Source organism: Procambarus clarkii, chromosome 50, assembly GCF_040958095.1.
Source record: "Procambarus clarkii isolate CNS0578487 chromosome 50, FALCON_Pclarkii_2.0, whole genome shotgun sequence".
Lineage (NCBI taxonomy): Eukaryota > Metazoa > Arthropoda > Malacostraca > Decapoda > Cambaridae > Procambarus > Procambarus clarkii.
The window spans coordinates 19,885,534-19,897,146 of record NC_091199.1 but is presented as its reverse complement, the minus strand read 5'-3'; the positions used below and the strand labels follow the sequence as shown (position 1 = coordinate 19,897,146).

Here is an 11,613-nt window from a genome sequence, read left to right as displayed (position 1 = left end):
AAATAAATAAATAAATAAATAAATAAAAATCCTACAGGGAAGACTTAGGGGTAAAGCACAAGATATTTTTATAAACATGCCTGACGACGAGTGTTTTGAATATGAACTATAAAACTTTTGCCTTATTTAAAAGCAAAACCAAAAAGTACCTAACTTCATCTTCTTAGTTTCCTACACTGAGCTTTAAATTTGCTCTGTACCTAGTGTTACCCAATCTCCTAATTTTTATGTAATTTCAAACAACCTTATCATTGTGTTCATTGCTGTCTTCTTTTATGTGCTAGCCATATGCTGTATTGTGACTACCAATTTTTGTCAACTACCATTCAAGCTGTCATTGCAACCAATCTTATATTGTTTCTGCTGTATTATGCCTACCAATTTTTTTGTCAACTACCATTCAAGCTGTCATTGCAATCAAACTTAGCTACCTATGTGCTTTAATATACTGTACCTACAATTTTCTCTCATCTTTTTTTTCATTTCATGTAATCTGTTATCATTTTTTGTCTATAATTTTGCAAGTATTTACCTCCTTAAAATTTTCTTAGATTAAGGACCTGCCCGAAACGCTGCGCGTGATAGTGGCTTTACAAGACTGTAATTACCATATCTGTATCCTCACATTCCTTATGTACATTCTTGTATATGCATAAATAAATAAATAAATAAATAAATAAATAAATAAATATGATAAAGTCAGGGAATGTATTTTGCGGGCATATGAAATTACTCCTGAAGCTCACCGCCAAGTTTATCGCAACCTTAGGCCTACTCACAACCAACCGCTCACTGAATTTGTTAATGATCAAATTAGATTGTTTGATAGATGGATTCGCTCGGCGAAAGCCGAAACATACGAGGCTCTCAGGAACTTAGTTTTAATGGAGCATTTTATAGATATTATGCCAGAGAATGTTTCACATTACATTAGAGGAAGGGTAGAGGTAAATTCTAAAATAGGGGATTTGGCCAAGTTGGCAGAAAACTACCAATTAGCGGGCAAAAGGCCCAATAAAAATAATTATACCCCACAGAGTAGCAAAACTTATACCCACAGCCAGTCCAGACCAGCTCATTCTAACCCTTTAACTAATGCACCTTCTGTTTCAGACATAACTAACCCTGTTAAAGTGTCTAGCCCCACGGCACCTAAGGGTGAACCGAAGGGTAATTCTGTTAGTAGTGTCTCTTCTCCCCGACGTTTTTGTGGTCACTGTAATCGTCCAAACCACACTATTAGCTGTTGTTGGCAACTGTACCCGGAAAAAAGACCCAATGCCCTAGTTGTGACACAGGGCTTTAGGCCTTCGGAAGGGTTAGGGAGTAAGACCTCCAACCCACAGTGGTTGGACTTGCTTACCCCATTCTTATCGAAAGGGAGACTACTTTTGTCTGAGGGTTCTTCCTGGAAGGACGTGGTGATCTTCCGAGACACCGGTGCCATCCAGACTTTAATTTTAGAGAGTGCATTGCAAGGTGCCAACACTCTCGACACTGGAGAGGTGGTACTGGTCGAGGGTGTCACTAGTGATACTCGAGCAGTACCCCTCCATAAGGTTACCCTGGAATCTGATTTCCACAAGGGTGTTTGTACAGTCGGAGTCACTTCATACCTACCTTTCCCTAATGTTGATGTAATAGTTGGTAATGATTTAGCAGGGGATAAGGTAGGGGACTCCAGACTGCCTATTATGTTGCCTACCCCTAAGGTTTGCCTGGATCCACCCGCCGCAGAGGATAATGTTGTGTACCCTGCGTGCGCGGTGACCAGGTCTATGGGACTTAAATGTATGAAGGGCAGCCCTGTGCTTGCCAAGGTGGTAAATCCCGAGGTCACGAGGAGCTTTCCGAGTGGTGAAAACCAAGTGGACCTCGCAGACACATTCATGGCCCGACTCGATGATGTGGCCGAGGACATTGTGGATCGAGCCTGCCACCGCCATCTACCGAGAGTAGTGGGGAGGTGGAGGAGAACACTGTTGAGCCTCGGCCAATGGCATCTGACCAAGGCCTAGATGCCTCCTTGAGTGAGTTACAGAAAGCTGACCCCACTCTTGCAGATTGTCATGAGACAGCCATCTCTATGGAGGAAATTGTAGACGCAGCAACTGGGTACTACTACAATGATCGGATTTTGATGAGAAAATGGAGACCACAGAGTGCTCCCTTGTCAAATGAGTGGGAGGTAGTCCACCAGGTTATGTTGCCGACCTGCTATAGAGAAAGAGTTTTGGCAGCTGCTCATGATGATCCTATGGGGGGACATCAAGGTATAAATATTACATATCACCAAATTTTAAAGTATTTTTTCTGGCCCAAGCTGAAAAGCGATGTGGCAAAATTTTGTAATGCGTGTATTGTTTGTCAACTGGTTGGGAAACCAAACCAGACTCCACCTAAAGCTCCTCTAAGGCCTATTGTCGTGCCGGAGGAACCATTTTCTCATGTGGTAATGGACTGTGTTGGACCATTACCTAGAACTAAGTCTGGTAATATTTACCTAATCACGATGATGTGTATCACTACTTGTTACCCAGAGGCTTTTGCTGTAAGGAACATCCGAGCAAAAACTGTTGTTGCTCGTATGTTGCAATTTTTTCCACTTTTGGACTGCCTCGGGTCGTGCAAACTGACAATGGTACTAACTTTAAGTCTGATATTTTTGAGCAATTTTGTAAGGACCATGGAATAACTCATAAGGTTTCCAGCCCATACCATCCACAGAGTCAGGGGGTAATTGAACGTTTCCATCTAACTCTGAAGCAGATGTTGAAGACATCGTGCGAGAGTTCCCTCACCTTCTGGGATGAGAATTTACCGTATGTTTTGTTTGCGACTAGAGAGGGATTACAAAGTTCACTGGGTTGTTCTCCTTTTGAGTTAGTCTTTGGCCATAAAGTTCGAGGACCCTTGCAAATGTTACAGGAGAATCTGTTAGGGAACGTAACGTTAACCGAAGGTTCGGCTTTCTTTGCGCAACACCACCAGAGACTCAAGGACTGCAAGGCGGCTGCACTAAAGTATCTTGGGAAGGCCCAAGGAAAGATGAAAGACCGAAACGATGCTACGGCTAAGTTACGGGTATTTCAGCCTGGCGACCCTGTCCTGGTATTAAAGCCTCGACTAGGGAACACTATGTCCAACAAGTACGAAGGCCCCTACATTGTGACAGAAAAGACTGGGGACCTCACGTACAAAGTGAGGCACTCTAACAAACGTAACCAGGTAATGCTCGTACATATAAATCGGCTGAAGAAGTTCCAGGGCCCCAGGCCCATTGCACTAACCAATGTTTCCATTTCCAGTGAGAGAGGGGATGATTGTTCTGGGGACCCAACTAATCTCATTTTCAATAATTCTAGTTCTGTGAATGCTGTGGAGGGACTGTCCCATTTGCAGATGGCCCAACGTGAAGAGGTGCAGTCGTTGGTTGATGAATTCTCCAGTCTGTTCGGGGAGGTCCCGACCCAGACTGATGCCATTTGCCATGATGTCGAGTTGACGGACTACACTCCCATTCGCCTTCAACCCTATCGGATGAGTCCAGAAAAGAAGGCCATCGTACAGAAGGAGGTCGACTTCTTGCTCCAGCACGGCCTCATCCGGCCGAGCCAGGGCTCTTGGTGCTCGCCCTGCCTTTTGGTCCCTAAACCAGACGGCTCCTGGCAATTATGCACCAACTATCGGCAGCTCAACAAGGTGACCATTGTGGATGCCTATCCCCTGCCCCTCCTCGAGGACTGCATCGACGAGCTGGGAAACGCCAAGTACGCCTCGAAATTCGACCTCTCGAGGGGGTATTATCAAATCCCACTCACTGAACGTGCCAAACAACTAACTGCGTTCGTGACACCCGAGGGGGTTTTTGAGTATCAAGTGTTACCATTCGGCTTGCGTAATGCCCCTGCCACGTTCCAGAGACTCATGAACTCTCTGCTCGCTAAGGTGCCGAATTGTCGGGCGTATTTAGATGATATCGTGCTCTTTGACAGTAATTGGGCTGACCACATAGCTAGGTTACGCCAGTTGTTTGCAATCTTGAAAAGGGCAACTCTTACCTTAAATGCTAAAAAGTGTCATTTTGGCCAAGGCACAGTGACGTACCTCGGTTATGAAGTGGGCCAGGGAAAAGTGTTACCTCGGCAAGATAAAATCAGTGCCATTCTGGAGTATCCAGTACTAAAGTCTAAAAAGGACGTTCAAAGATTTATCGGTATGTGTGCGTACTATCGACGTTTTTGTCAGAACTTTTCCAGTGTTGCCACTCCTCTCACAGACTTGTTGCGGAAAGCCGTTAAATTTAAGTGGTCATCAGACTGTGCAGAGGCATTAAAAAATTTGAAATTGATCTTAGCTTCCGCCCCAGTGCTTGCTAGTCCAAGGTTCGACCGACCGTTTAAAATTCATGTTGATGCGTCTGACTCGGGTGCTGGTGCAGTGTTGTTGCAAACTGGGGATGATCAGGTGGAACACCCAGTATATTATTACTCTGTGAAATTCGACAAGGTGCAACGCAATTATTCAGTGGTAGGAAAAGAGGCGTTGGCGCTAGTGTTAACATGTATAAAGTTCGAAGTTTACCTCACAGGTAATATAGTGGAAGTGTGCACGGACCATAACCCACTAGTCTTCCTGACTCAGATGAAGGGTAAGAATAAACGCATCCTCAGGTGGGCGTTGTACCTACAGGACTTCAATCTTTCCATTACCCACCTACCAGGCTGACTCAACGTGATGGCCGACGCTCTGTCCAGGTTGCCGGAATAACATTCATCTAGGCGAGACACGTGGTGTCTCTACCCTAAGCTGCATCCAGCTTCAGTGCTTATCCAGTAGTACTTTACCCTAGCTTGTTCTTAGTGTAAACCTTGTATCCTGCCTAAGTGGACCAAGGCTTTTAACGTAAGGTAGTGTGGTAAAGTTATTATTGTTATTGTTATAAGTACATACACAGGCCACAGGAAGCCATTTACCAACTGTCATGCTTTAGTTATTTTTTTTTTTTTAGGTTCTCCAGTGACATTAAATATTCCGTGTCCAATTTATTTACTTCCCTATTTTTTTGTTTTTTTTGTGTATGTTTTTTTTTCTTTCAGAGAAGTCCTTTGTATTTTTCTTGCAGAGAAATTGTTGTTTTTGATTGATTTTTTGTTTTTGTCATATGTTTTTTCTTTTTATTCTCTGTATACTCTTACAAAAAAATATGACTACTATTCTAGTAGTCACATTTTTTTTTCTCTGAAGGGGGGATCGAGTGTTACGACCTTGGGTTCTCCAGTGGAAACCAGAGGTCAAAATTGAGCTATTAAACTTTCTGGTAGTACAGTTGAGTGCATCACGAGCGGCAATTGTTTGTATCTTCCCTGCCAGACGTAAGACTATTCTTGTTTCTCAAAGAGCATTTAAAGACTGAGCTGGGGGGTTAATTATTAAATAATAACATAGGCACCAACTTTGCTTACTAATACTTTCTAATCATTTGTAAAGTAACAATACGTTGCATAGGGGAAGATCTTTAATGTGCTTAGCTGCACGATCAATTAGGCTCCTTCCGGCACCACGACATGCGGGAGGCCTAGCTGGTGGCTAGGAGCGTTCTTCTCTGGCTGACGTTCGTGGGGACGAGACCTACTCTGTGGCTGCACCCCTACTCTCCTCCCTTCTCCTCTTACTTATTTCCCTTACCTTAAGTTCCTGTACCATTAAGTTCAGTACTGTATGGTGTTTTAAGTGTGCCTACTCTGGTAGTAACGATTGGTGAGACCTGGGGGTAGTATTTGCCAGTGTTTTGGGTACCCCTAAGTGTTGTGTTTTGTATTAGGGTACCACGTGGTGTCTCTACCCTAAGCTGCATCCAGCTTCAGTGCTTATCCAGTAGTACTTTACCCTAGCTTGTTCTTAGTATAAACCTTGTATCCTGCCTAAGTGGACCAAGGCTTTTAAATGTAAGGTAGTGTGGTAAAGTTATTATTGTTATTGTTATTGGTGTGAGTGTATATGGGGGGTTGTTAAGGGGTTAATAAATAAGTACATGAATTATAGGAGTATCCCTTCTTCCTGTGTGGGAGTGCATTGATCAACCCTTAGATTAACATATATGGTCTAGTAGCAAGTTATTATTACTGTGGATAGTTTATTTTGGGGGCCGGGCCTTTTAGCTCTCCCATATTTGATACTCTGTCTTCTAACTACCCTTACCCCTTAATAGTACCAGTTCCCCATAGCAAAGACCACCACACAATTATTTATAACAACCATAATTAAGATAGGGATAGATTAGTGCATAATATAGTGAGAGGAGAGCAGAGTTAGGAACATAATATCTGATTTTGGAGAGTATACCAACTGTTTTAGAGACTTTCTTAGTTATGTGTTGTATGTGGGTGCTGAAGTTGAGTCTCTTGTCTAGGAATAGGCCTAGAAACTTTCCATAATTTTTATTACTGATATTAATATTGTCTATCTGTAGCTGAATTGTATTTGTTGATTTGCTTCCAAATAAAATATATGTAGTAAAATGTCATGGGTTCGTATCCTGGCCGGAGAGGATTTACAATTCCTTAACTGTAGCCTCTGTTTAACACAACAGTAAAATGTGTACTTGGATGAAAAAACGATTCTTCGCGGCAGGGGATCGTATTCCAGGGACCTGCCCGAAATGCTACGCGTACTAGTGGCTGTACAAGAATGTAACAACTCTTGTATATATCTCAAAAAAAAAGTAGGTATTTTCTGTTTAGTGTGAGTTTGTTAGTTGACATCCATAAGTGGACTTTTTTTAATTCATTATTCACAACATTATTTAGTGTATGTGGGTTGGGATCTGAATAGATGAGGGTGGTTTCATCAGCAAACAATAAAAGTTTAAGAATGTTAGAGACATTAGGCAGATCATTAAAATATATAAAAAATAGGAGAGGTCCCAAGATGCTGCCCTGTGGCATTCCAATGGTTATTGGCGGGGTAGGAGAGGTTATATCATTGATGGCTACATATTGGTGCCTGTCACTAAGATAGGATCGGATATACTCCAGGACAAGGCCTCGGATTCCATAATGCTGCAGTTTAAGTAAGAGGTAGTTGTGATTAACAGTATCAAAGGCCTTTCTCAGGTCAATGAAGAGTCCAATCGGAAACTCATTTTTGTCGAGGGCTGATTAGATTATATGAAGGAGACTAATAATTGCATCATTGGTACTCTTTTGGGGCCAGAAGCCAAACTGACAGGGGCTGAGTATGTCGAATTTTACGAGATAGAAGTAGAGCTGTTTGAAGATAATTTTTTCAAATATTTTTGATAGTATGGGTAAGTTTGATATTGGTCTATAATTGTTTCTGTCTGTCGGATTGCCTCCTTTCTGAACTGGCGTTTTCTTGCTTTTTTTTTAAGGATATCAGGGAAGGTATGACACTAAGGATTTGTTGAGCAGTAGAGCTATGGATGGTGCAAGGGCATGGGAGGCACTCATGTGTTAGTGTACATTTAGTAATACAGTATGTTTTACCCAGTTACTTCTTAAAATGTGTTTTAAACAAATTGGTCTTATATGCATATTTTATGAATATAATATTATTATTTATTATTATATATTGTACTATATACTGATACCCAATGAATTTTTAGTGAACACTGAGTACTCATTAACTGGTAATTTTGTAATAAATTGATTTATAAACATTATAATACTGTATTTTTCTCATCTATATTTTAATTAACACTGTTTGTTATTCAGTTTCCCTAACAACTAGAAATTATGGCTTAAAAACATTCTGGGTGTCTCGGTGAAGACTTATGAAATGATAAATAAACAATGTTACATGAAGCTTATTTATGTACTAATAAAAAAACACTCTGAATTACAGTGAGTCGACAGTGACCCTGTATGTCAAGACAGTTATCAAATAAGTTTAATGTAATAGTTATCAGGTCATAAGTAAGAGTCATGTGTTACATTATTAACATAAATAACATACAATAACATATATAACATACAATACTATTTACTATAAATAACATAAATTAAACAAGTAATAACAAATAGATAATAAATATACACTATTCATATCAAAACAATACATAGATGCTGCTCCTAACCTGGTAACACAGGCCTATACTGATCATACATAACAATTAAGCAATGCTTCAATTTTGACTTGTACATATAAATAATAAATTACTCTGATTTAAATGTAGAAAATTAATTTAATTAAAAAAAATATCAGATTGAAACACCAGTAAACAGATTACATAAATACAGCAGTAGCAATAGTTAAGCCTAGATTATCTTCCCTGAATGTTGTACTCAACAGAAAATTATACATTCTGAGGGTCAGACTTATATAAATGGAAAATTCTGGTTTAAAATATAAAAGGTTCAGGCAAATGCAACTGCCATTCAGGATAATATAATTTACAGATTCAGGATTATATAAATAATAACAATAATTGTTTGTCTGGCTAATATAATTACCAGAATCAGGGTAATATGTAAAAATTCTGGTGAATACATATGCTCGATTCAGGCAAATACAATTGTCAGTCATACTAATATAATTGCCAGCCTCGCTAATATAATTATCAAGAGTCAGGCTAATATAATTGACAGTCATGTAATATAATTGAAAGAGAAACTAATATAATTACCAGATTCAAGGTAATATAATTTTCAGACTCAATTAATATAATTGCCAATCAAGCTAAAATAACTGTCTGATTCAATGCAAAATAATTGCGAGATATAGGTTAAAATAATAACCATTCAAGCTAACATGAATGCCAGTCAGGCTAATATGATTCCTTGTCAGGCTAATATTATTGCCAGATTCATTGTATTATAAATGCCAGATTCACTGTAATATAATTGCCAGATTCACTGTAATATAAATGCCAGGTTTAGGGTAAAATAATTGTCACTTAGGGTAATATAATTGCCAGTCAGACTAATATAATTAGCAGTCAGGATAATGTAAATGCCAGTCAGGCTAATATAATTAGCAGTCAGGATAATGTAAATGCCAGTCAGGCTAATATAATTAGCATTCTGGATAATGTAAATGCCAGTCAGGCTAATATAATTAGCAGTCAGGATAATGTATATGCCAGTCAGGCTAATATAATTAGCAGTCAGGATAATGTATATGCCAGTCAGGCTAATATAATTAGCAGTCAGGATAATGAATATGCCAGTCAGGCTAATATAACCAAACTTCTGAAGCTAGGCAAGAGTAATAAAGTATATAATCTGAATATTACAATTTCAAATATAGGAGGCTAATATAACTACTGACCTTAGGAAACACTAATATAAGTGATTGATTTCAGCAAATATAAATACCATAGTTTTCTCAAAATAAGCAATGAAGTTAGGCCAGACAGATAAAACTTTTGACTTAAACAAATATAAATTACAGAGTTTAGCTAAAATAAATTCCTATCAGGCTAATATATATTGTGAAGTGATTTATATTTCTGTAATCAGTCATAAAACAAGATAACAAAAAAAATCACTGTTATATTTCCAATTAAGAGTTGTAAAATCTAAAGTAATATGCCTAAGAAAAATATATAAAAAATGGGCATCAGTTAGAGTAAGCACACTGCTAAACTTTTAATTCTTAAATTGAATTTTGTTTATTATTCTTGTCAATAAAATGGTCTCATCTTAAATATACCTCAGAGTGAATATAACTCTTTTTCCCAAGTGTTAACGATAACAATTAATACAAATAAAAATGTCATACTATATTGTATATTAAATATATTTCTTAAGAAAACCAACCTGGAAAGCACATTATAATTAAAACACATTTCATACCTTTGCTTTTTTGGTTAAAATACAAAAATATTTATAACTTATGAATGATTTAAAGTTTTCCACACCAGCAGCTTTTCTGGTGCTTGCTTCATCCTCCACTCATTCCCCTTTTCCCTTATTTCCTCCTCTCTCCCCCTTTTTCTCTCATCATCCCCTCTACATCTTTCCTTCTGCCTTTTCCAATCTCCATTCCCCCTCTGCCTCTCACCTTTCCACCTTTCTTCCTGCTCTCCCCAAACATCTTCCTCTCCACCCTTTCTATGAGGTGTATCTAAATTCTACACTAACAGTTTCACTGGCATATGTCATTCGCTTGGCATGTGACATGAATTAAATTTCTACAGTGGCATCTTCCATGGTGCTTGCTTGGTCTATGATGAGCATCTAACTTCAATACAAAAATCACAATACCTTGAGCTGCTGAACTTTACCGTCCGCAGCACACTACTTCTCGCATAAAATATAACAAAAATATCTTATTAGGGAAATCAACTGACAAGGAGATAGGAGCTTCATCTTGAAAATATGAAGCTAAGTGTCAAATTGTATATTGGATTAATGCCAACTTAATGTATTAGTATGTCTAATTATACTTCAACATTCTCAAAATCTTCTCCCACATGCAAAATATTTAACCTTTCATTGGAATGTATCTTCATGTGCCTCTTCATATTTCCAAAATATCTAAATCTCTTGCCACATTCTGGACACTCATGAGGTTGGTCATCTGTATGCAGCATCCAATGAAACTTCATAGTTCTAAGCTGAATGAATCTTTTGCCACACTCTGGACATTCATGAGGTTTATCACCAGAATGCAATACCATGTGCCTTATTATAGCTCGTCGCTCTCTGAACTTTCTCCCACACTCAGTGCACTCGAAAGGTGTTTTATCCGAATGCACAATTCTGTGCTGCTTCATATTTCCATAAATACTGAATCTCTTCCCACATTCTGGACACTCGTAAGGTTGTTCACCAGAATGCACTAACATGTGAATCTTCATATATCGAAGAAGACTAAATCTCTTCCCACACTCTGGACATTCGTGAGGTTTATCACCCAAATGTACCATCCTATGAGTCTTCATACTTCCAAGTTGACTGAATTTCTTCCCACACTCTGGACACTCATGAGGTTTATTACCAGAATGCACTAACATATGTTCTATTATATTACTGCGTTGTTTAAAGCTTTTCCCACACTCTGCACATTTAAAAGGTCTTTTACTCAAATGTACCCCCCTGTGCCTCTTCATATTTCCAAGATGACTGAATCTCTTTCCACACTCTGGACACTCGTGAGGTTTATCACCTGAATGGACCATCCTGTGCCTCCTCATACTTCCTAGCTGAATGAATCTCTTACCACATTCTGGACACTCGTGAGGTTGATCACCTGAATGCACCATCCTGTGTGTTTTCATACTTCCCAGCTGACTGAATCTTTTCCCACACTCTGGACACTCATGAGGTTTATCACCTGTATGCACTAACGTGTGGATCTTCATATTTGCAAGACGACTGAATCCCTTCCCACACTCTGGACACTGGTGAGTTTTCATCTTCTTTATAATAGGTGCAGTTTGAGTGAAGGGGAGACTCATGAAATGGGTTGAAGACTACCTCACCAGTGGTGATGTTGGGAGCGTCAAGGTAGAGAGAGCTTCAATGTTGACGGTTAGGCAAGAGGGTTGTTTCTTACAGTTAGGCTTGATGTGAGCACTTGGTAGTCACTGCTGCAGCTTCTTCTTCTTCGTTATGATAAGTGAAGTTTATGTGAAGGTTTTCACTT

The 11,613-nt window shown here is 39.2% G+C and overlaps 1 protein-coding gene across 1 annotated transcript; it reads right to left on the bottom strand.

Annotated features, from left to right (window-relative positions):
- Positions 1-10,405: 10,405 nt before the first annotated feature.
- Positions 10,406-11,383, bottom strand: LOC123772744 (zinc finger protein 708). The gene has a single exon (XM_045766113.2). It carries the CDS (start codon positions 11,381-11,383, stop codon positions 10,406-10,408), a length of 978 nt encoding a protein of 325 aa, XP_045622069.2.
- Positions 11,384-11,613: the final 230 nt, after the last annotated feature.

Excerpts from the sequence above, each read along its gene's own strand:
- LOC123772744 (XM_045766113.2), bottom strand. The coding sequence starts at position 11,383 with ATGAAAACTCACCAGTGTCCAGAGTGTGGGAAGGGATTCAGTCGTCTT.